The 25,868-nt window shown below is 46.3% G+C and overlaps 1 protein-coding gene across 3 annotated transcripts; it reads left to right on the top strand.

The window, feature by feature from the left end:
* The first annotated feature begins 19,445 nt into the window (after positions 1–19,445).
* On the top strand, positions 19,446–25,843 carry ccdc61 (coiled-coil domain containing 61). Of its 3 annotated transcripts, none has more exons than XM_041885876.1 (13): positions 19,446–19,519; positions 20,065–20,250; positions 20,339–20,421; positions 20,503–20,663; positions 22,606–22,758; positions 22,853–23,060; positions 23,296–23,396; positions 23,526–23,743; positions 23,951–24,029; positions 24,272–24,463; positions 24,592–24,625; positions 24,718–24,787; positions 24,950–25,843. In XM_041885876.1, the coding sequence occupies exons 2-13, from the start codon at positions 20,103–20,105 to the stop codon at positions 25,039–25,041; spliced, it is 1,539 nt and encodes a 512-aa protein (XP_041741810.1). In that variant the 5' UTR covers positions 19,446–19,519; positions 20,065–20,102; the 3' UTR covers positions 25,042–25,843. The 3 variants fall into 3 exon arrangements, with proteins under 3 accessions (XP_041741810.1, XP_041741809.1, XP_041741811.1); XM_041885875.1 differs by having other exon boundaries at positions 19,455–19,646; XM_041885877.2 differs by having other exon boundaries at positions 19,455–20,250; positions 23,296–23,378.
* The last annotated feature ends 25 nt before the right edge of the window (positions 25,844–25,868 follow it).

Genomic DNA, 25,868 nt, shown 5'->3' with positions numbered 1-25,868 from the left:
TGGCGGCGTAGTGTGTTACTGATGGTAGGCTTTGTTACTTTGGTCCCAGCTCTCTGCAGGTCATTCACTAGGTCCCCCCGTGTGGTTCTGGGATTTTTGCTCACCGTTCTTGTGATCATTTTGACCCCACGGGGTGAGATCTTGCGTGGAGCCCCAGATCGAGGGAGATTATCAGTGGTCTTGTATGTCTTCCATTTCCTAATAATTGCTCCCACAGTTGATTTCTTCAAACCAAGCTGCTTACCTATTGCAGATTCAGTCTTCCCAGCCTGGTGCAGGTCTACAATTTTGTTTCTGGTGTCCTTTGACAGCTCTTTGGTCTTGGCCATAGTGGAGTTTGGAGTGTGACTGTTTGAGGTTGTGGACAGGTGTCTTTTATACTGATAACAAGTTCAAACAGGTGCCATTAATACAGGTAACGAGTGGAGGACAGAGGAGCCTCTTAAAGAAGAAGTTACAGGTCTGTGAGAGCCAGAAATCTTGCTTGTTTGTAGGTGACCAAATACTTATTTTCCACCATCATTTGCAAATAAATTCATTAAAAATCCTACAATGTAATTTTCTGGATTTTTTTTTCTCATTTTGTCTGTCATAGTTGACGTGTACCTATGATGAAAATTACAGGCCTCTCTCATCTTTTTAAGTGGGAGAACTTGCACAATTGGTGGCTGACTAAATACTTTTTTCCCCCACTGTGTATATATATATATATATAAAAACATGGGGGATTGGAAGTGATGCAGACAATTACATTGATGGAAGTTACAATCTATCTGCAATATTAAGCTGATCTACCCCCTAAAAAAAACTACCAAAAAAACCCAATACAAATCACATTCAGCAGCTAAATCAATTAGATATATTTAAGCAATAAGGCCCAAGGCTGGAATGCTGTTTCAGCCTATCAGCATCCAGGACCCAAACTACACAGTTTATAATTCTAACTATACCATAACAAAGGACATTTACTTCATCATTCATTGTGAAAACAACCGGCTACATAATTAGGTGGTGTGGATAGGCCACTGCATCTCCCTCCTGACAAATGTACCATTAAATGAACTGTAAATGAACAGGTAGTGTGTAATCTTTCACCCCATATGGGATGTCTGTGTTTGGTCATTAGGATAATAGATATAAGACTTTAGAGAGAGGATGACTCAGTCTCTAACCTCTACAGCTAGTCTCAAAGAGGAGGTAGCTACTGTAGATCCATAGCTCTCTATTTTATTTAAATGAAGCTCTGATCTTCTGAGCTGCTCGGATAGTGTATTGCCAAAAATGGGTTTCTCATAGGTCCCTGGCTGCTCAACTGCCTCGGTATTCACAGCTTAATGAGACTCTCAGGTCGCTAGTTGGCACACGCTCACGCACGTACGCACATACACACACAGACACACACACACACACACACACACCAGTGAAAATGAATCGTCTGCATAAACCAAATTCAATATTTAATTCAGCAAGACTCACAGGTCTCAATGAGTCACACTATCTCAACAGAGAGAAGAGAAATGTGGTTCTGCGTCAGTGATATCACTTTGAAAATGATCAAGAAATCCTCCCCAAAAGCCCCAAAAAGTGTACGTTTGAAAATGTGTCTGTCATAGTTGACGTGTACCTATGATGAAAATTACAGGCCTCTCTCATCTTTTTAAGTGGGAGAACTTGCACAATTGGTGGCTGACTAAATACTTTTTTTCAGAGATGTGTCTGGATTTCACTCCCATTAAGTAAAATTAATATAGCTTACGTGCTAAAACAACGTGTATTCTCTTTTCTGAATTACTGAAATTAGATACCATACTCTAGTGTTATCTCTGTATTTCCCCCCCTATATTTTAAGCAGGTCTCTGCCAGTGGACCTGCTTGGCCAAGTACCTACATCTCCTCCAGCATATGTGTCTGTGTCTGCTGTTCAGACTCCTCCATTGAGAACTGCATTGAACCTGTCAATGGTAAATATTTTTAAAATGTCCTTTTATTTTTCCTCAACTACTAAGACTCTGCTGCCATGATAGAACACATTGAGATAATCATTTTGACAGGTGACTTGGTTTCCTCCTCTGTTCATTGTGACCAATAGGTTTTTCTCTCTCTTTTTCAGTTCAATAAGCAAAGGATTTGGGGGCTCTCATGTGTCTGCAGCAAGACCAAACCTTAATTTGGCAAGGAAGCCTGCTCAGGTAAATCAAATACAGGCTAAACTGTCAAAAGCTTGGTTTGTATTGATCCGTTTTTATAACAGTATAACCTTAAATAATCTTAATGCAATTACATATTTATTACATATACAGTGATGGAAAAAAGTATTTGATCCCCTGCTGATTTTGTACGTTTGCCCACTGACAAAGAAATGATCAGTCTATAATTTTAATGGTAGGTTTATTTGAACAGTGAGAGACAGAATAACAAAAAAATATCCAGAAAAACACATGTCAAAAATGTTATAAATTGATTTGCATTTTAATGAGGGAAATAAGTATTTGACCCCCTCTCAATCAGAAAGATTTCTGGCTCCCAGGTGTCTTTTATACAGGTAACGGGCTGAGATTAGGAGCCCACTCTTAAAGGGAGTGCTCCTAATCTCAGCTTGTTACCTGTATAAAAGACACCTGTCCACAGAAGCAATCAATCAATCAGATTCCAAACTCTCCACCATGGCCAAGACCAAAGAGCTCTCCAAGGATATCAGGGACAAGATTGAAGACCTACACAAGGCTGGAATGGGCTACAAGACCATCGCCAAGCAGCTTGGTGAGAAGGTGACAACAGTTGGTGCGATTATTCGCAAATGGAAGAAACACAAAATAACTGTCAATCTCCCTCGGCCTGGGGCTCCATGCAAGATCTCACCTCGTGGAGTTGCAATGATCATGAGAACGGTGAGGAATCAGCCCAGAACTACACGGGAGGATCTTGTCAATGATCTCAAGGCAGCTGGGACCATAGTCACCAAGAAAACAATTGGTAACACACTACGCCGCGAAGGACTGAATTCCTGCAGCGCCCGCAAGGTCCCCCTGCTCAAGAAAGCACATATACAGGCCCGTCTGAAGTTTGCCAATGAACATCTGAATGATTCAGAGGAGAACTGGGTGAAAGTGTTTTGGTCAGATGAGACCAAAATCGAGCTCTTTGGCATCAACTCAACTCGCCGTGTTTGGAGGAGGAGGAATGCTGCCTATGACCCCAAGAACACCATCCCCACCGTCAAACATGGAGGTGGAAACATTATGCTTTGGGGGTGTTTTTCTGCTAAGGGGACAGGACAACTTCACTGCATCAAAGGGACAATGGACGGGGCCATGTACCATCAAATCTTGGGTGAGAACCTCCTTCCCTCAGCCAGGGCATTAAAAATGGGTCGTAGATGGGTATTCCATTATGACAATGACCCAAAACACACGGCCAAGGCAACAAAGGAGTGGCTCAAGAAGAAGCTCATTAAGGTCCTGGAGTGGCCTAGCCAGTCTCCAGACCTTAATCCCATAGAAAATCTGTGGAGGGAGCTGAAGGTTCGAGTTGCGAAACGTCAGGCTCGAAACCTTAATGACTTGGAGAAGATCTGCAAAGAGGAGCTAGACAATCTGGACCCTTTCTTTCTAAAACTAGCCGCCGAAATTGTCGCAACCCCTATTACTAGTCTGTTCAACCTCTCTTTCATAACGTCTGAGATCCCCAGAGATTGGAAAGCTGCCGCGGTCATCCCCCTCTTCAAAGGGGGTGACACTCTACATCCAAACTGCTACAGACCTATATCCATCCTGCCCTGCCTTTCGAAAGTATTCGAAAGCCAAGTTAACAAACAGATCATCGACCATTTCGAATACCACCGTACCTTCTCCGCTATGCAATCCGGTTTCCGAGCTGGTCACGGGTGCACTTCAGCCACGCTCAAGGTCCTAAACGATATTATAACCACGATTGATAATAGACAGTACTGTGCAGCCGTCTTCATCGACCTGGCCAAGGCTTTCGACTCTGTCAACCACCGCATTCTTATTGGCAGACTAAATAGCCTTGGTTTCTCAAATGACTGCCTCGCCTGGTTCACCAACTACTTCTCAGATAGAGTTCAGTGTGTCAAATCGGAGGGCCTGTTGTCTGGACCTATGGCAGTCTCTATGGGGGGTGCCACAGGGTTCAATTCTTGGGCCGACACTTTTCTCCGTGTATATCAATGATGTCGCTCTTGCTGCTGGTGACTCTCAGATCCACCTCTACGAGACGACACCATTTTGTATACATCTGGCCCTTCATTGGACACTGTGTTAACAAACCTCCAAACGAGCTTCAATGCCATACAACAATCCTTCAGTAGCCTTCAACTGCTCTTAAACACTAGTAAAACTAAATGCATGCTTTTCAATCGAACGCTGCTAGCACCCGCCCACCCGACTAGAATCACCACTCTCGACGGGTCTGACCTAGAGTATGTGGACAACTACAAATATCTAGGTGTCTGGTTAGACTGTAAACTCAACTTCCAGACTCACATAAAGAATCTCCAATCCAAAGTTAAATCTAGAATCGGCTTCCTATTTCGCAACAAAGCCTCCTTCACTCATGCTGCCAAACATGCCCTCGTAAAACTGACTATCCTACCGATCCTTGACTTCGGCGATGTCATTTACAAAATAGCCTCCAACACTCTACTCAGCAAATTGGATGTAGTCTATCACAGTGCCATCCGTTTTGTCTCCAAAGCCCCATACACTACCCACCACTGTGACCTGTACGCTCTTGTTGGCTGGTCCTCACTACATGTTCGTCGTCAAACCCACTGGCTCCAGGCCATCTATAAATCACTGCTAGGCAAATCCCCGCCTTATCTTAGCTCATTGGTCACCATAGCAGCACCCACCCGTAGTCTGCGCTCCAGCAGGTATATCTCACTGGTCATTCCCAAAGCCAACACCTCCTTTGGCCGCCATTCCTTCCAGTTCTCTGCTGCCAATGACTGGAACGAATTGCAAAAATCTCTGAAGCTGGAGACTCTTATCTCCCTCAATAACTTTAAGCATCAGTTGTCAGAGCACCTTACCGATCACTGCACCTGTACACAGCCCATCTGAAATTAGCCCACCCAACTACCTCATCCCTATATTGTTATTTATTTAGCTCTTGTGCACCCCAGTATCTCTATTTGCACATCATCTCTTGCACATCTAGCATTCCTGCACTATAGCCTATTTATTGCCTTACCTCCATAACTTGCTACATTTGCACACACTGTATATATATTTTCTGTTGTATTTCTGACTTTATGTTTTTTTTACCCCATATGTAACTCTGTGTTGTTTTTATTGCACTACTTTGCTTTATCTTGGCCAGGTCGCAGTTGTAAATGAGAACCTGTTCTCAACTGGCTTACCTGGTTAAATAAAGGTGAAAAAAAAAAAAATCCCTCCTGAGATGTGTGCAAATCTGGTGGCCAACTACAAGAAACGTCTGACCTCTGTGATTGCCAACAAGGGTTTTGCCACCAAGTACTAAGTCATGTTTTGCAGAGGGGTCAAATACTTATTTCCCTCATTAAAATGCAAATCAATTTATAACATTTTTGACATGCGTTTTTCTGGATTTTTTTGTTGTTATTCTGTCTCTCACTGTTCAAATAAACCTACCATTAAAATTATAGACTGATCATTTCTTTGTCAGTGGGCAAACGCACAAAATCAGCAGGGGATCAAATACTTTTTTCGCTCACTGTACAACATGTCCGTAGCCCAGCCAAGTTGTCTACAGCCTCTGTGAGTGCTCCCACCCTTGCACCAGCCTCTGTGAGGGCCTCAACCCTTCCTCTGGCCTCTGTGAGTGTCCCCACCCCTACACAGCTTCTGCGAGTGCCCCAATCTCTACACCGCTGTCTGTAAGTTGTATTTTACCTACTACATTATGCACTGTTGTTATTTTAGAACTAATACATTGTGTGTCATGTTTTAAATAACACATGACTGTATTGTCGGTATTCATATACATTTTTGTATTTATTTCCTTTATCATTTCAGCATGATGTGCCTAGGATGCCTGTTCGGGTAAATATTATATAGCTTAACCTGTCAATAGCTTGTTTGATTACATATATTTGTTTATAATACTGTTTACACTCAAATAATTTTCATATTAGGTTATATAATGATCTTCTACCATTTCACCTTTCTCCCGGCCACTCTCCTGCCCTGATACATTAACATTTACATTTACGTCATTTAGCAGACGCTCTTATCCAGAGCGACTTACAAATAGGTGTATTCACCTTATAGCCAGTGGGATAACCACTTTACAAAGTATTTTTTTTGGGAGGGGGGGTAGAAGGATTACTTTATCCTATCCCAGGTATTCCTTAAAGAGGTGGGGTTTCAAATGTCTCCGGAAGGTGGTGAGTGACTCCGCTGTCCTGGCGTCGTGAGGGAGCTTGTTCCACCATTGGGGTGCCAGAGCAGCGAACAGTTTTGACTGGGCTGAGCGGGAACTATGCTTCCGCAGAGGTAGGGGAGCCAGCAGGCCAGAGGTGGATGAACGCAGTGCCCTCGTTTGGGTGTAGGGACTGATCAGAGCCCGAAGGTACGGAGGTGCCGTTCCCCTCACAGCTCCGTAGGCAAGCACCATGGTCTTGTAGCAGATGCGAGCTTCAACTGGAAGCCAGTGGAGTGTGCGGAGGAGCGGGGTGACGTGAGAGAACTTGGGAAGGTTGAACACCAGACGGGCTGCGGCATTCTGGATGAGTTGTAGGGGTTTAATGGCACAGGCAGGGAGCCCAGCCAACAGCGAGTTGCAGTAATCCAGACGGGAGATGACAAGTGCCTGGATTAGGACCTGTGCCGTTTCCTGTGTAAGACAGGGTCGTACTCTCCGAATGTTGTAGAGCATGAACCTACAGGATCGGGTCACCGCCTTGATGTTAGCGGAGAACGACAGGGTGTTGTCCAGGGTCACGCCAAGGGAATTCAGCAGGGAGGAGAATGTGGCAAAGAGCTTCCTAGGGTTAGGCGGATGCTTGGAATTTAGAGTGGTAGAAAGTGGCCTTAGCAGCAGAAACAGATGAAGAAAATGTAGAGAGGAGGGAGTGAAAAGATGCCAGGTCTGCAGGGAGTCTAGTTGTCTTCCATTTCCGCTCAGCTGCCCGGAGCTCTGTTCTGTGAGCTCGCAATGAGTCATCAAGCCACGGAGCTGGAGGGGAGGACCGAGCCGGCCGGGAGGATAGGGGACATAGAGAGTCAAAGGATGCAGAAAGGGAGGAGAGGAGGGTTGAGGAGGCAGAATCAGGAGATTGGAGGGAGAAGGATTGAGCAGAGGGAAGAGATGATAGGATGGAAGAGGAGAGAGTAGCGGGAGAGAGAGAGCGAAGGTTGCGACGGCGCATTACCATCTGTGTAGGGGCAGAGTGAGTAGTGTTGGAGGAGAGGGAGAGAGAAAAGGATACAAAGTAGTGGTCGGAGACTTGGAGGGGAGTTGCAGTGAGATTAGTAGAAGAACAGCATCTAGTAAAGATGAGGTCAAGCGTATTGCCTGCCTTGTGAGTGTAACGATTCCGGCAGTCTGAGTCGGTTCCTGTCTGTGTATTAGTTTTTCTGCTCGGGATCTCCAGTTTCCCGAGGGTTCTGGAACGCTCCCTGCCTGGTTGCCGGGCTACGTTGCTAGGCGGGAGCTCTCCTGATTTCCACACTTGCATTCCATCAGCAATCTGCACACCTGGCCCTGATCATCACCTTCATAAGCTCTGACCTGACATCCATTCCCTGCCGGATCGCGTAGCCATGAACAGTATGTTTATCAGCGGATCAGTCCTAGAGCTTAGAGCATTAGTTTTGTTGTTTTGCACCTTGTTTGCTTGTTGTATGCTTACCTCCGTTTTGTTCTCCCCTACAGTCACTCGTCCGGAACCTTCACCCAACCTCTGCCTGATGGTCGGCGGCTGCCGAGCCATCATTGGACCAACCACTGCACCCTCTACAACTCATCCACGCCGCCCGCTCTGTTCCCTGGATTATTCAACATCACCCGTGGATCAGTAAATAAACACTCACCTTTGACACCACTTACCTTGTCCTGGTCTGCTTCTGGGTTCTGGCTTAGTAAACCGTGACAGAACGATCCGGCCAGTATGAACCCAGCGGACCTGGACTCTGTTCGCCATGCCATTACCCATCAGGAGAAGATGTTGGGACATCATGGCATGGTACTACAGGAGATAGCGTTGTCAGTTCGGAACCTTTCTACCAGTCTGACGGAGGTCCAGACCCAGCGCAAGTTTCCGGTGGAGAATCCACTACCGGTTTCACCCATCTCGCCTGCCGCTTCTGGAGCTGTGTCATTCCGTGAGCCCAAGGTTCCGACGCCGGGATAAATATGAGGGGGAGCTGGGAAGATGCCGTTCTTTCCTTATGCAGTGTGGTTTAGTGTTCGATCTACAGCCCCTACTCTTATGCCACAGACAAGGCTAGGATAGCCTTTGTTATTGAGTTGCTGCGTGGTCGAGCGCTGGAGTGGGCTTCAGCCGTTTGGGAACGACAGGACACCTGCATGGCTTCATACCAGGGGTTCACGGCCGAGATGAGGAAGCTATTCGACCATTCCGTCCGAGGGATGGACGCAGCTAAGCGCCTGTTTTAAGCTTCGCCAAGGAACTGCAGCGTTGCCGACTTCGTGATCGAGTTCAGGACGTTGGCTGTGGAGAGTGGGTGGAATGAGGAGTCTCTGCAAGCGGCTTTTACCAGGGCCTGTCGGAGCAGCTCAAGGATGAGTTGATCTCCTATCCAGAGCCTAGTGACCTGGACAGCTTGGTAGCCTTGTCTATTCGGGTGGATAACCGAGTTCGAGAGCGAAGGAGGGAGAAGCAATGGGGGTCGTCCAATCGATCAGCTTCTCAGGTCCCAGTCGGGTCGGGAAGTGGACCAGAATACGTCGATGATTGTCCACCACACAGGATGAGTGGAGAGGTCCTGTCTCCCGATTCTGAACCCATGCAAGTGGGGCGGCACGGGTTAACCAAGGAGGAGCGCCTACATAGACGTAAGACCAACTGTTGCCTCTACTGTGGTAGTTCGGGACATTACATCGCCACTTGTTCCCGGCGGTCGTCAAACTGCTCGGCTCGCTAAAGTTGGGAGGACTTTTAGCGAGCCAGTTTCGACTCTCTCAATACCTCTGTCAGACCCCGTTTCCCGGCTACCCTTATGAACAGGAATCAGAGCTTAGCGATTAACGCTTTTATCGATTCAGGTGCCGATGGAAGCTTTCTTGATGCCGAGTTGGTGGAACAGCTGGGGCTTTCCAAGGAGCAATTGCCGGAAGCCATTGAAGCGACCACTCTGAACGGCAGTAGTCTGGCACGTATCCACGATGAGGACTGAACCGGTTAAGATGCTGTTGTCGGGGGAATCATTCGGAGATGATTTCATTCTTCATTCTGCCGTCTTCCCATGTTCCTCTGGTCCTTGGATACCCCTGGCTGAAGGAACACAATCCCACGTTCGATTGGGTGACGGGCAAGGTAACGAGTTGGAGCCTTGATTGTCATGCTAACTGTCTCAAGACTGCCTGTCCCCATTCGGTTCCCAGTCAGGTGATTGAGGCTAAACCCCCAGATTTGTCCCTGGTTCCCGAGACATATCACGATTTGGGGGAAGTGTTCAGTAAGCAGAAGGCTCTGTCACTCCCTCCCCACCGACCATATGATTGTGCCATCAACCTGTTCCCTGGAGCTGTCTACCCCAAGGGGAAGGTTATACAGTATCTCCCGACCTGAACGTGAGGCTTTGGAGACCTACATCAAGGGAGTCCCTAGCTGCTGGTCTCGTTCGTCCTCGTCATCACCCCTGGGGGCAGGATTCTTCTTTGTGGGTAAGAAGGATGGCTCTCTTCGACCGTGTATTGATTATCGGGGGTTGAATGACATCACGGTCAAGAACAAGTATCCCCTGCCCTTGATGAGTTCTGCCTTCGACTCCTTACAGGGTGCTACGGTGTTCACCAAGCTAGACCTACGCAATGCGTATCACATGGTCCGGATCAGAGAGGGGGGCGAGTGGTTGACGGGGTTTCAATACACCCGATGGGTCACCGAGTATCAGGTGATGCCGTTTGGACTGACCAATGCTCCAGCGGTATTCCAGAGTATGGTGAACGACGTCCTGAGAGATATGATCGGTCTCTTTGTGTTTGTTTACCTGGATGACATTCTGATCTTCTCGAAGGAACCTTCCGACCACGTCCAGCATGTCCGGCAGGTTCTGCAGCGATTGTTGGAGAATCGCCTGTTCGTGAAGGCCGAGAAGTGCGAGTTTCACGCCCACACGACATCCTTTCTCGGGTACATCATCTCCAGGGGAGAGATTAGGATGGACCAGGAGAAGGTTAGAGCGGTTCTGGAATGGGCCCAGCCCGGTACGAGATTGCAGCTCCAGAGATTTTTGGGGTTTGCGAATTTCTACCGCAGATTCATCCGGGATTACAGCCGTGTGGCCGCTCCGTTAACTGCCTTGACTTCCAGTATCAGGACCTTCAAGTGGAATCCGGAGGCGGATCGAAGCGTTTCTGGATTTGAAGAGGCGATTCACCAACGCACCGATTCTCTCTCAACCGGACACGGCCCGTCAGTTCGTCGTTGAAGTGGACGCGTCTGATGTGGGAGTTGGCGCCATCCTGTCGCAGCGATGCTCCACGGACAGTAAACTCCATCCCTGCGCCTACTACTCTCGTCGCCTTTCGCCTGCGGAGAGGAATTACGATGTGGGTAACCGGGGAGCTTCTCGCGGTGAAACTTGCCTTGGAGGAGTGGCGCCACTGGTTGGAGGGGGCGGAGCAACCGTTTATTGTCTGGACTGACCACAAGAATCTTGCTTACGTGCAATCGGCTAGACGTCTCAACTCCCGTCAGGCCAGGTGGGCGTTGTTTTTCGGACGATTCAATTTTTCCCTGACGTTCCGACCTGGATCTAAGAACGGCAAGGCGGACGCCTTGTCCCGGATGTTCTCCAAGACGGAAGAGAGTGGGTCCAAGACCGAGACAATTCTCCCCCGGAACTGCGTCGTGGGAGCAGTTATGTGGAAGATTGAGGAGGAGGTGATGGCGGTCCTTCGGACGCAGCCCGGTCCCGGTAACGGTCCACCCGGTCGGTTGTTTGTGCCTGAGTCGGGTTCGTCCTGCTGTCCTCAAATGGTCCCACGCCAGCAAGATGGCTTGTCACCCTGGCGTGGCTCGGACGATGGCGTTTCTTCGCAGACGTTTTTGGTGGCCTGCCATGGCCGAGGATACTCGGGGTTTTGTTGCTGCCTGTCCAGTGTGTGCGCAGAATAAGAGTACCAATCGGCCCAGCTCTGGACTACTTCACCCCCTTCCTATTCCCCGGCGACCATGGTCGCATCTGGCCCTGGACTTTGTCACTGGGTTGCCCGCTTCTGAGGGAACACGGTCGTTCTGACTATCGTGGACAGATTCAGCAAGTTCGCCCACTTTGTGCCAATTGCCAAGCTTCCCTCTGCCTCGGAGACGTCCGAGATCCTGGTTAGGGAGGTTTTCAGGGTCCACGGTTTGCCCAGTGATATCGTTTCCGACCGTGGCCCTCAGTTTACCTCTGCTGTCTGGAAGTCCTTCTGTTTGGCCATTGGAGCTACAGTCAGTCTCACATCTGGTTTTCACCCCCAATCTAATGGTCAGGCGGAGAGAGCCAACCAGAAGATGGAATCCACGCTACGCTGCCTTGTCTCTTCCAACCCCACCTCCTGGGTCTCTCAGTTGCCTTGGGTTGAGTATGCCCACAATACTCTCCTACATCTGCCACTGGGATGTCTCCCTTCCAGTGCCTGTATGGCTACCAACCTCCCTTGTTCCCTTCTCAGGAGAAGGAGCTCTCAGTGCCCTCTGTTCAGGCCCATATTCGTCGTTGCCACCGGACCTGGCATCGGGCCAGAAAGGCACTCCTTAGAGTTTCGGACCGGTATCAGCTCCAGGCGAATCGTCGCCGGATCCCCGCTCCCACCTATACCATCGGAGATAGGGTCTGGTTGGCCACACGGGATCTTCCTTTACGGACTGAGTCTAGGAAGTTGTTACCGAAGTTCATTGGTCCGTTTGTGGTGGAGAAGGTGATCAATCCGGTGGCAGTTCGACTCAAACTACCGAGGACGCTCAGAGTCCATCCCACCTTTCATGTCTACTGCCTCAAGCCTGTTTTCCTCAGTCCTCTGTTGCCTCCTCCGCCTCCTCCTCCTCCTCCTCGGATGATCGGAGGTGGTCCTGCCTACACGGTGCGACGCATCATGGATTCCAGACGGCGGGGCCGGGGTTTCCAGTATCTCGTGGACTGGGAGGGGTATGGTCCTGAAGAGAGGAGTTGGATTCGCGGCGACAGATCCTAGATGCTGACCTCATTCGTGACTTCTACCGCCTCCATCCTGGCGCTCCGGGGAGTCCGCCCGGTGGCGTTCGTCGGAGGGGGGGTACTGTAACGATTCCGGCAGTCTGAGTCGGTTCCTGTCTGTGTATTAGTTTTTCTGCTCGGGATCTCCAGTTTCCCGAGGGTTCTGGAAACGCTCCCTGCCTGGTTGCCGGGCTACGTTGCTAGGCGGGAGCTCTCCTGATTTCCACACCTGCATTCCATCAGCAATCTGCACACCTGGCCCTGATCATCACCTTCATAAGCTCTGACCTGACATCCATTCCCTGCCGGATCGTTAGCCATGAACAGTATGTTTATCAGCGGATCAGTCCTAGAGCTTAGAGCATTAGTTTTGTTGTTTTGCACCTTGTTTGCTTGTTGTATGCTTACCTCCGTTTTGTTCTCCCTACAGTCACTCGTCCGGAACCTTCACCCAACCTCTGCCTGATGGTCGGCGGCTGCCGAGCCATCATTGGACCAACCACTGCACCCTCTACAACTCATCCACGCCGCCCGCTCTGTTCCCTGGATTATTCAACATCACCCGTGGATCAGTTAAATAAACACTCACCTTTGACACCACTTACCTTGTCCTGGTCTGCTTCTGGGTTCTGGCTTAGTAAACCGTGACAGTGAGAGGGTGAGGTCAAAAGAGGAGAGGAGTGGAAAGAAGGAGGCAGAGAGAAATGAGTCAAATGTAGACGTAGGGAGGTTGAAATCCCCCAGAACTGTGAGGGGTGAGCCATCCTCAGGAAAGGAACTTATCAAGGCGTCAAGCTCATTGATGAACTCTCCAAGGGAACCTGGAGGGCGATAGATGACAAGGATATTAAGCTTAAATGGGCTAGTGACTGTGACAGCATGGAATTCAAATGAGGAGACAGACAGATGGGTCAGGGGAAAAATTGAGAATGTCCACTTGGGAGAGATGAGGATTCCTGTGCCACCACCCCGCTGACCAGATGCTCTCGGGGTATGCGAGAACACATGGTCAGATGAGGAGAGAGCAGCAGGAGTAGCAGTGTTTTCAGTGGTAATCCATGTTTCCGTCAGCGCCAAGAAGTCGAGGGACTGGAGGGTAGCATAGGCTGGGATGAAGTCTGCCTTGTTGGCAGCAGAACGGCAGTTCCAGAGGCTGCCTGAGACCTGGAACTCCATGTGGGTCGTGCGTGCAGGGACCACCAGGTTAGAGAGGCAGCAGCCACGCAGTGTGAGGCGTTTGTGTAGCCTGTGCGGAGAGGAGAGAACAGGGATAGGCAGAGGCATAGTTGACAAGCTGCAGCAGATGGCTACAATAATGCAGAGGAGATCGGAATAAAATGAACTAAACATCTGGGAAAGGAGAGAGCGGGGCCTCCCTCACCACAACTCCCAAATATAACTCTCCCAACTTCCACCTCAGAAACTATAATTGTTGTAAACTACAGCGGTTCAATGTTTTCTAGGAATAGACTAACCTAGTTTATTCAGCTAGCTAACTAGGTGCAGTATTATTCCGTGAAAAACGTCCGGGCACCTCGTCATAAGACGCCACAGCCAGCTAGCATGCCGGTCTCCAACAGCAGGGTTTAGCGCCAATACTCAGCCACAACAACCACCAGTGTATCAACACACAAGCAGATCGTTCGTGTTCGTGTCTAACGTTGTGGGTTAGTCCCGACAGCTTGAGCGAGTCCGTCGTCAACTTATTCAGCCAGTTAGTTAGCTAGAATAGTTAGCAAACTAGCTAGCCATTGCTTTCAGACAAAGAAGAACCCTTCCTTTCACGGCACGAACACACAGAGAGAGCCAAACTAACGTTAACTAGTCACCCATGTCCCGAATTCCTTGAGCAACTCGGGCTATCAATATGTAAAAAACAAAACACAAGTGTAGGTTATGACTTACCCCTAGCAGCTACTGTTAGCTAGCCAAGTGCAAAGCTAGCCACTGAATTGACTCAGCCAGTTCGCGTCTGTTCGCTCGGTCGTTCCAGCTATTGTTTACAAGTAGCTATCCAGGTTGCAACAAGCTTGCTAATTTTCAAGCACAGTAGCCACTTGCTGCCTAACGTTAACGGTTCAGACAATGAGGTTAGAAAACAGCTGAATGGTAGGCAATTATTGTATGTAATTATTGTAGGCAGCCAGCTGGCGTAATTACAGGCACTCTCAGGCGTGAAACAACTATACCGTTGCTAATAGCTACTCGCCAGCTAGTCCAGGTGGTGAGTTAGCTAGCTAGCTAGCTTCGTGCTACACCCGGCACCGCCGAATACAATACTAAACTACAATAATTACATACAATAACTACCTACAACAACCCACGATACCTACCTACAATACCTAACTACAATCTAAATACATAGTTTAAGCCTTACTCGACAAAGCCCAAGCTATGTATAAAGCCAAACTTACCCGACGCCAAGCTCCATTCAAGGTTGCTCCATTCAAGGTTCATATCCCTATTGTACTTGACACACTGCAATACACACCTTTCCTCTCCGGTCATCATGAAATTCCATGATGTCATCATAAAAATAAAAATGAACAATACCTCTGACTGCTCTGACCAGAAACCTTAGTCACACATTGTGTGGACATGAGGTTGTTGTGATCCTTAGAACCAGAGCCTCTGTGAAGACCACCACTGCCTCTGCTGTCTCTCAGGGCATCACCAGCTCTGCTAGAGCCTCTGTAAGTGCTCTCCTCTGCTATAGCCTCTAAGACAGGGGTGTCAAACGTACGGCCCGCGGGCCGGATCAGGCCCGCAAACGGGTTTAATCCGGCCCGCGAGATGATTTTGAAAAATAAAAAATATATATTTTTTTTAATTGTAAAGTATAAAAATGCGCTGCAATTTTTCAATAAAATAAACTGCTGTTCCAATTGCGTCCACTGGATGGCGCAATAGCAATTGTGTTAAGCAAGCAAGCTGTTTATACCGGGGCAGAGCAAGTAGGTCAAGCACGTGCAGCCAATGAGCTACTTTGTTTTGCCCGCGATATTTATTACGGCTTCTACTTTTAACATTATGTGCTTTGGCACCCTCATTGCCCCAATATGTCTCTGTCAAAAAAGAGAAAAGTGGACGCAGAGTGCAGAGTGTTCCAAGAAAAATGGTCATCCTATTTAATCAAGGAATTGAATGGGAAAGCTGTATGTTTGGTGTGTTCAGAGCATGTTGCAGTGCTGAAAGAATATAACCTTCGTCGCCACTATGTGAGTCTTCATGCCGACAAATATGACAACTTTCAAGGACAGCGGAGATGAGAGAAGGTGAATGAACTGTTGGCGGGTCTGAAGAAACAGCAGTCTGTGTTTACTCACAGCCGAGACATCAGTGACGCTGCAGTGAAAGCTAGCTACCTCATTGCTAATGAAATCGCAGTGGCTTCAAAACCATTTAGTGAGGGTGAATTTGTAAAAACATGCATGATGAAGGCAGCGGAGATTGTGTTCCCTGAAAAGCGGCAGGCTTTTTGCAAATATCAGCCTGACAAGAAACACAGTTGCAGACAGGATTTCCGATCTTTCAGTGGATTTGGACAGCCAGTTGAAGCAAAAAGTAAAGTCATTTATTGCGTTTTGGGTTGCAATTGATGAAAGCACGGACATTACAGATGTTGCACAACTGGCCATTTTTTCATCCGCGGAGTTGATGACACATTGACCGTCACCGGGGAGTTCGTGGAGTTGGTGCCGATGACAGATACAACGACAGCAGCTGATATTTTTACCGCACTCGTCGGCGCGCTGGACAGGGTCGGAGTGGACTGGTCCCGCGCTGTCAGCCTGGCTACAGATGGTGCGCCCTCAATGATCGGGAAAAAAGCAGGCGTTGTGACAAAGTTCAGAGAGAAAGTGCAATCTGCAAATGGAGGACGTGATTTTTTGACTTTTCACTGTATTTTGCACCAGGAGGCTTTGTGTTGCAAGTCATTAAAGATGGATAACGTCATGAAGGTGGTCATCCAAACTGTTAATTTCATCCGATCCAGAAGCCTGAATCACCGTCAGTTTGACAGCCTTCTCAGAGAGAAAGACCACATCTATGGCCTGCCATACCACACTGAGGTAAGATGGTTAAGCCGAGGTGCTGTGCTGAGGCGTTTCTTTGATTTACGAGAAGAAATTGAACAGTTCATGGAAGAAAAGGGCAAACCAGTGTTAGAAGTTCATTCCGCAGAATGGATGCCGGACCTTGCATTTATGGTGGATGTTACAGAGCACCTGAATAACTTGAACAAACAGCTGCAAGGGCGCAACAAAGTTGTCACGCAGTATTATGACAGCATACGTTCTTTCAAGTTGAAGCTGTCATTGTGGGAGACGCAACTTGCCGGTGGTGATGCAGCTCACTTCCCCTGTCTGAAAAATGTGTGCGCGACCCAACATGTGGCAGACATGAAGCGGTTCAAAGATAAAATAACGGGACTGTTACGGGAGTTTGAGCAACGCTTTCAGATTTATGTTTATATGTTTTTATGTTGATGTGCTATTGTTTTTAATTGATTTTATTTTATTTGTATATTTAACCTATTCTTGACTCTGTGGTTCTTGCACTTGTTTGGGGAACAGGATTTCATTATTTTTATCTACATTTCTGCCTGAGAAATGACACCCTGATATAGTTCTGTGATCTGTGATATACTTCTGTGAATCACTGAGGCATTGTGTGTTTGTGTGTTCTTTGTCCTCAGAACTTTCAAATAACTTGAGGTGTTTTATGATTAATAGTGATGTTGTGCTTTTGGACACTGTCCTCAGGCTCCAGCTTTATGTTTATATGTTTTTATGTTGATGTACTATTGTTTTTAATTGATTTTATTTTATTTGTATATTTAACCTATTCTTGACTCTGTGGTTCTTGCACTTGTTTGGGGAACAGGATTTCATTATTTTTATCTACATTTCTGCCTGAGAAATGACACCCTGATATTGTTCTGTGATCTGTGAAACAGTTCTGTTAATCACTGAGGCATTGTGTGTTTGTGTGTTCTTTTTCTTTAGAATTTTCAAATAAACTTGACGTGTTTTATGATTAATAGTGATGTTGTGCTTGTACTATTTTGGACACACTGTCCTCAGGCTCCAGCTTTATGTTGTATGTTGATCATATTAAAACAAAGAAAACAATCTGAAGTTGTTGTTTTTAAGTTATATATACCATGATTTTTCCGGTCCGGCCCACTTGGGAATAGATTTTCCTCCATGTGGCCCCTGAGCTAAAATGAGTTTGACACCCCTGCTCTAAGAGGAACCTCAGTACATAACACACTGTCATTTCTTAACTAATATCATTACATCCATTAAAACATGGCAGGAAAAAAACTGTCAGTGTTTTGATTTGATTTGATGAAGAAATTGTGAGTAATCATATTCATCTATTTTTATCTTGTTTTGCATTCTGTTGTCTTTTTCATTTTCAGGAGAGCTGATTGATGTGTGGACTACCTGCTCAGGCAGACTGGGAAGGCCATACAGGGCATGGACCCTGACTCGGAGGAGACTGATTTTGAGGACTATGCAATAAACCCACAGTTGGTAGTCTTCTGGATGACTTCTCCACCACCACTCTTGACTTCTCTGCTGCCAGTCCCACTAAAGGCTGCTCCCACTAAAGTCCATCCTGCTTCCTCCAGTGCCAAGTATGCAGCCACCAGAACCTGGCCTGCTTCACCCATAGCCCAGACTGCTGCCAGCCAACTCCACCCCATGCAAAAAACTTGATTGGGTTGATAAGTGGCAACGCGTCACTAGTTTCCATATAGACACTGCTGTACTCCAGCCCTTTTTATATTTTTTTCTAAAATGAGGGTCTTGATTCAATCAGATCGAGCGTTAACTTGCGGTTGATCTTGTGTGTCACAAACCACTCCCTTCCTTCCCACTGGACACACACTGGTTGAATCAACGTTGTTTCCACGTCAATTCAATGAAATTACGTTGACCCAACGTGGAATAGACGTTGAATAGACGTTTGTGCCCAGTGGGTTATTATCCCTAATGCATTAGAAGTTCAAAACGGCGCTAGAAAGTGTAGGCTATTGCATAATTTGCATGTTAATTTGGATGGGGGATTGAAAGCCTATCAGTCTAATCGGGAGTGGGGCCTATAGCCTACAATAGAACATCACGCATTCAATTGTTTGAACTTGTAATGCGGCTGCAGGAACTTCTAACGTGGCTGCATGGGATTTGTCGGATATAAAGTCCCCAGTCGAGACTATAGTGGTTGTTTAGAAAGGTTATTTCTAGCCGAGGCGGGATTCGAACTGGGGACCTTCGGGTCCACTCTCCCCTTCCTCAAACACAGGAAAAAAATGAAAAGTCGCTGGTTCGAATAGTGCCTGCCTGGTGATCCAAATACAGGCCTACTCTGAAGGACTTGTTCTAGTTTTGTGCTTGTATCACAGTATTAGAGAGGCAGGAGTTTTGAGACTACAGAAGACAGACAGACACACACGTGTGTGTGTGTGTGTGTGTGTGTGTGTGTGTGTGTGTGTGTCTGTTTATGGCAGCTCCAACATGTCACATTGTTCCAGTATGGCGTGTGTGTACCTCTCTCATAGCATTTATCAATATTTAGCACCAGTCCAACCTCCTCCTCCTCCTTGCTCACACAAACACACTAAATCCAGGAACATACACCAGAACATACACCAGCTCAGACACTTTGCGGATCCACCAGGGGTGAAGGGGGGCCAGGGCCATTGTGTACAAGTCCCTAGGGAACAGGGGCAGGGTGTGTGTGTGTGCTTGTCTGCGTGTGTGTGTTGCAATGAAATAATTCCTACTGACCAAGTGCCCGCCAGCTTACTGTTTTCTGTTTTGGTTGAACAGCTACTACAGTATTTAGCTCGTTGAGGATTTATATCTACAAAGCCGTGTTGTTTATCATGGGGCTCAGCCAGGGCTCAGCATCACTTTCACTAGAGGGCCTCAGAGCTGATGCTGAGCACTGGCGAAATCGTCAAAGCGTTTACTTATGATTGACGGTAGCTCCACCCAATCAGATTTCCTTATATCGTATTTTCGACCAATAGATTTACTTGACATTGTGTAGGGGGTGGTAGTTATACATTCCCGGTTATTGAACCGCTACATTCAACAGTGGCGGCGGCTTCCAAACTGTCAGGTATCAAAGAGGTGTGTACTACTCTGTCATGCCAAAGACACTATCTGACTTCATTCGATATTTTTTATTTTATTTGAAGAAAACAATGCTCTCCAAGGTGTAGCAATTTGGAGTCTTTGTTCGAGCACATCACCACGGGTATGTAGCTAACCTAGCAGATGGAAGCTAGCAAGCTGGCTAACGTTAGCTAGCTAGCTAATTTAGCTATTACCAACACAAACCGTGCAAGCCAACTTGCCCGCTAGTTTGGATACTTACTTGCTAGCTAGCAGTGGAATTAAACTATCATGCAGTATGATAGTTAGCAGAAAACATCAGTTTATTTGCAAGCCTGCTCGCTAGCTGGTGTAGCTAGCTAACCAGATCAGATGTTGTTGGCTAGTTAAGGTCTCCAGCTAAACTAACGTTAGCTATATTACGTTCCAGTAAAGATTCTTAATCAAATTTTTATCGGCTAGTTACGCAATACTAGGTCTACATTTAGTTTGTCAACATTGATGCCCTGTAGTGGGCATGTGTGAGATGCTGTGATTGCTGGCCTGTCTCGGTCTTGTAGGTCTGTGTAGACGTTGCGACAAAAGACAAGGCAGGGAGATGGAGGTGGGCTCAGTGGTGCATGAGGACATTACTTTCCGAGGAGTGGAGTTTGCTGTGAAGATAGAGCTAGAAGAAGGATTGCTAATAGTCGAGATATCTGATGCAATGACAGCTGACCAGTGGAGGGGAGAGTTTGACCCAGCCTGTAAGTGAAGCGTTAAATTACAATTAATTTATATGGACATTATAGACATGACTATTTATGGTCTTATCATGTTTTCATTGTGTCCCAGACATCGAAGACCTCACTCGCAAAACAGGCAACTTCAAGCAATTTCCCATCTTCTGCAGCATGTTGGAATCTGCTGTTAGTAAGGTGAGTCTGTGAAGCATTAAAGGAAGCTAAAACATGTATGATTTAAAAGTGTTCTGATTATGATGCATGCTTTTTCTTCAGACTAGTGAGTCTGTTACCCTTGACCTCTTGACCTATGCTGACCTGGAGCTCCTGCGGAACCGGAAAGCTGGGGTTGTTGGTCGTCCGCGTGCTCAACAGCAATCTCCTAACCTCAGTGCCAAAAGATACCTCATCCTTATCTACACCGTAGAATTTGACAGGTTTGTCTCTCTTTTAGCGATATCACTACCTTAAGCTTCACTATCAAACTCTGCATGAATCTTACAACTGCGAAATTGCCAAGTTAACCTTTCCCTATCAATTATTTATATAGTGCCTTGAGAAAGTATTCATACCCCTTGAATTATTCCACATTTTGTTGTTACAACCTGAATTTTAAATTGATTAAAACATGTTTTATCTCACCCATCTACACACAATACTCCATAATGAGAAAGTGAAAACATGTTTTTAGAAATGTTAGTACATTTATTGAAAATGAAATACAGAAATATGTCATTTACATAAGTATTCACACCCCAATGCATTTTAGAATCACCATTGGCAGCGATTTAAGCTGTGAGTTTTTCTGGGTAAGTCTCTAAGAGCTTTGCACACCTGGATTGTACAATATTTGCAAGCTCTGTCAAGTTGTTTGTTAATCATTGCTTGACAGCCATTTTCAAGTCTTGCCATCGATTTCCAAGCCTAATTTATGTCAAAACTGTAACTAGGCCACTCAGGAACATTCAATTTCGTCTTGGTAAGCAACTCCAGTGTATATTTGGCCTTGTGTTTTAGGTCATTGTCCTGCTTAAAGATTAAATGTCTCCCAGTGTCTGTTGGAAAGCAGACTGAACCATGTTTTCCTCTAGGATTTTGCCTGTGCTTAACTCTATTCCTTTTATTTTTATCCAAAAAGACTCCCTAGTCCTTACCGATGACAAGCATACCCATAACATGATGCAGCCACCACCATGCTTGAAAATAGTGGATGAGAGTGGTACTCAGTGATGTGTTGTGTTGGATTTGCTCCAAACATAACACTTTGTATTCAGAACATAAAGTTAATTTCTTTGCCACATTTTTTTCAGTTTTACTTTAGTGCCTTATTGCAAACAGGATGCATGTTTTGGAATATTTGTATTCTGTACAGGCTTCCTTCTTTTCACTCTGTCATTTAGGTTAGTATTGTGGAGTAACTACAATGTTGTTAATCCATCCTCAGTTTTCTCCTATCACAGCCATTAAACTCTGTAACTGTTTTAAAGTCACCAGCGGCCTCATGGGGAAATCCCTGAGCGGTTTCCTTCCTCTCTGGCAAATGAGTTAGGAAGGACGTCTGTATCTTTGTAGTGACTGGGTGATACACCATCCACAAGAACTGTTCATGACACACTGTTCACAGCCCTCTTGTTGGCGGAGAGAACATTTTGCAGGTTTAAAGCTTATTTCCTGCAATTCTACACATTTTGTCATGGGGTGCAGAGGAAATTATGTGGTTTTGAAGTACATTTTCTTGCAATTCTATACATTTTGCCATGTCTAATGTGTATTCATTTGATATTTGACTGCAAAATATATGGGCTAAAAAACATTAGCTGACGGGCTAATTGATCTGGACATTTCTGACAAGTTATAAATGGCTCTCTAAGGTATGCAATGACTGACATGACAAGAGGAAAACTGATGATGCACTGCCTAATATCGAAATTGCACCTTGTGCATTCTACTATTCCAACTTTCAGTGGTTCCTCCCGGTTTGGAGCCACTGTACTAGATGGCTGATAGGGGGCGCAGGGTCTCCCCCACCATTGTAAAAAAAATAATTATTAATGTTTACATTTTTTTTTGCCATGTTTATTCTATTACAGACACCTTAATGCATGCTTTAAAATTATATTATGTGAGCTAAACAATTTAAAAAATATATATATATTTTTTAAATCCTTAAAGTATAATTTAAAAAAAGTAAAATACTTAAATACATGTAATTTTGTCCTTGAAACATTTTATTGAAATACTGTAGAATTCCATTCATTCCTGTGGAGGAATGCTCCTTCTGGGAGTGCCAATATGACCGACCTGTGGCTTCAAAGCCTCTCATTGGCCAATACATAGCATCAGCAATCCAGGGTTTGTATACATCATTGTTCCCTATAGGATCCACTACCCCCTGCCTCTGCCGTACCATGGCAAGCCTGATCCTGCCGCCCTGCAGAAGGAGATCAGAGCTCTGAAGACTGAGCTAAACGCCCTTGCTAACCATGCAGGTCACAAACCAGCAGAGCCAGAGATACGCCGGCTACGGGCAGAGTAAGTTATTATCTATTACACTGTTGTTCTCTAGACTCTTGGCCTCACTCAGGCCAGAGGTTAAGGGCCCTGACTGTTCTCTGTCTGTTGTCAGACTTGCCTTGGTGAGAGAAGAGAAGGAGGCCCTGACCAAGGCTCTGGAGCGTCTGCAGATAGTGGGGGCTGGTTCCACCCCTGGAGGAGGGGCTCGGGGGCTCAGAGAGGTGGTCAGGAGTTTAGAGGACCAGCTCCTCAGAGAGAGGGCCAAGAGTCAGCGCTCAGCCACCAAGAGGGGCCAGGAGCAGCGCCTCCTACTGGAGCAGGTTGGTCCTTGCATGCATCCTATTTCAATTAAGCATGTAGTCTGTAACTTTTATAACTTTGAATAATTCAGCATGACTGGCTTTGTGTTGATGGAAATAATGTAGCAAGTAACAGATTCCTGCATACCATAACAAGGCCTTGTGTGAAGTACTAATTTGTGTGCCATTATAAGTAAGATTGCTTGGAGCTGATTCCTCTGTTAAGGTGGTAATTCAGACGTTTCCTGTCTCCTAGTTGGAGGAGCTAAGAGCATCGGAGAGAGCTCTCCGGATTCGCGTTAAGAGTTTGACCAATGAGCTGGCGTTGCTTAGGCGAGGGTTAGTCAATCTAAGCATGTATGTCTTTCCTTTTTCTTTTGTCTCTCTTTCACGTTCACTCACTTTCCTACTTACTTACTGACTCACACACTCCTTATGATACTCTGCCTGTGGCTAATGTTGTATACTATGTGTGTCTGTCTTTAGTAGGTTGACCCCTGCCCTCTCTGGGCGCAGTGCCTCACGGGGTGATGGAGAGATCAGGCGCTCACTGTCCCGGGAGCACAGTTTGGGACGTGTTGTGGTCAGGGCTCGCTCAGGGTCCAGGGAGAGGACAGAAGAGAGGGGTCGAAGGTCAGAAGGCCGTAGGGCAGACTCCTCAGGGCCCCGCTCGCACGTCTCCAGACCCTCACCTTCTCCCACAGGTATCATGTTTTTTCTCTCTTTATTAGACTTTGGAGTTGAAAGGTAATTCAGCTTCATTGCATTGCATTGTTTTTGACTTAGTGTACGTTTGGTAATGAAAAGGATTCAATCAAAGTTGATGTACCACCAAGTCTGAGTAAAGCTATCAGGGCTTGATTATCTGCTTGGTTTCTTAACTATGAGCTCCCTGTCGTTCCTATTTACAGGTTTGCGAGCACCACGCTTTGACCCCACTGCATATATCCAGGACAGACAGCGCCGACTGAGAGAGGGGGAGCTCAAAATGTCAGTTGTCTCCCTCTATCCATTTAACTGTCATAACTATCTGCAGTGCAAGCTTGTGCCAATTATACCAGTGTTTCATGCATGTGAAACACTTTTATAGTGATTTTCATGTGCTGAAATACAGTCAAGGATTTCAAATGGCACCCATTTTAGTTTAATGCTAATACGAAAACCAATACTGAGTGATACTTTGACTGAAATCACGACTTAACTTGTCCTCCTGTGTTCTCTCTCTCCTTCAGCCAGAGGAAGGTCCGGAGGGACATGTTAGCATCGCCTGTTCTGGAGAGGGGCCGATCTCGGTCCAGGGAGGCTTATCCCCAGCTAACCAGGGCAGGCAGTGGGAGCAGAGGGAGGAGCTTATCAATAGAGAGTAGGAGGAGCAGACAGTCCTCTGAGAATTCATTGGTGGAGTTGGATGAGTTGACAATCAGGTAAGTTATTCTATAACTTGCATCTATATCATATGGTATTACAGTTCAAACTGGGTTTGTTTGAGAAAGTGGGAGATGTTATGTTGCTTTACTGCGTGTTTCAGACAGGTCTTCATTTTGTGTTTCAGAGGAAGGAAGCAGACCTACAATGGTCCAACCATGGTGAGTGCGGTGTGTTCTTTTTACAGCTGGTGATAGACCTTGACTTGACATGTTAGTGTTGAGTGACGAGTGACAGTGATTTCTTTTTGTAGCCCAGAGGAGGAAATTTGACCAGGAATCCCCATTGCAGCACTCCCACACGCAGGATACGATCAGACAAAGGTAACCAGTCCATGCCCTTCTCTCCAATCTAAAGTGTAATCAGAGTCACTTAGCTAAAGAAGTTAATGTAATTTTAATATGAGCCCTGGTAACATTCTGTGTGAGACCCATGCTGAAACCAATGATTTAACATTGGCTGTGTACTGCTTGTCCTTTACCCAGAGGGCTCCATAGATGGGGCTGACCTGTCTGAGATTGATGCCCGGTTGCAGGCCCTACAGGACTACATGAGGGACCTGGACACGGGACACTAAAGCCATCAATTCTGCACACTCCCAATCCTAGGCTGGACAATAAGTTCAGACGTGTTCAATGTGCTGCAAACTGAGACCAAGGACTACTATCTGTGTCGACACTGTGACTTAACAAGACCACTGCACTACACTATGATATTTTTGCACACAAGCAGACATTATCAACCAATAGGCTTATGCAAGTGCAAACGCGGATGCACACACAGCTTATTCTGTCGTCCTCTGGGAGACCGTGCCTGATCTGTGGATAAAGATACCACTGTGAAGGCTGTTAAGCCACTGTTAGTTTGTTGAACTTGAACTGAGGAGTGACTGATTTTATACTGTTGTGACAGTAATACCCCATTTCCCTTTTTATAAAACGAGTGATTGATGAACGCAAAGCTTGTTGTGATGTTTTATTTTATTTTTACTGGATGTATCTCCTCTATTCATCATCACTGCAGCAGCTTTGCCTCTTAGTAGTGTGTCATGTGAGTGAACTAAGTGCAATATCCTCTTTCTCTGCAGTACAGTTATTGTTGCTTGGATGGGCTGAAGGTTCCTCCTTAGGGATTTACTCAAGGGGCAGCTGCCACTACAGCTGGCTGGGTGTCATTAATTAACAGCGAACCTTCCAGGCCTGGACCCTTCCATTCCTGGGTGAGCAGCTGGATAAGCTGCTTCCATCTACTACTGTAGGAGGATGAGAATATTGGATGAAGTTGACAGGCCTTTTGTGCTGTTTTTGGGAAGGGAGTTTTCGTTTTTAGATTTGACCTCTGCTGCTAATAAAATGTCAGATGCTTTCCACTTAACTAAATCACCATCTATCAGAAGTTGTTTCT

Source organism: Coregonus clupeaformis, chromosome 9 (genome assembly GCF_020615455.1).
Source record: "Coregonus clupeaformis isolate EN_2021a chromosome 9, ASM2061545v1, whole genome shotgun sequence".
Lineage (NCBI taxonomy): Eukaryota > Metazoa > Chordata > Actinopteri > Salmoniformes > Salmonidae > Coregonus > Coregonus clupeaformis.
This window is presented reverse-complemented; position numbering and strand designations above follow the sequence as displayed.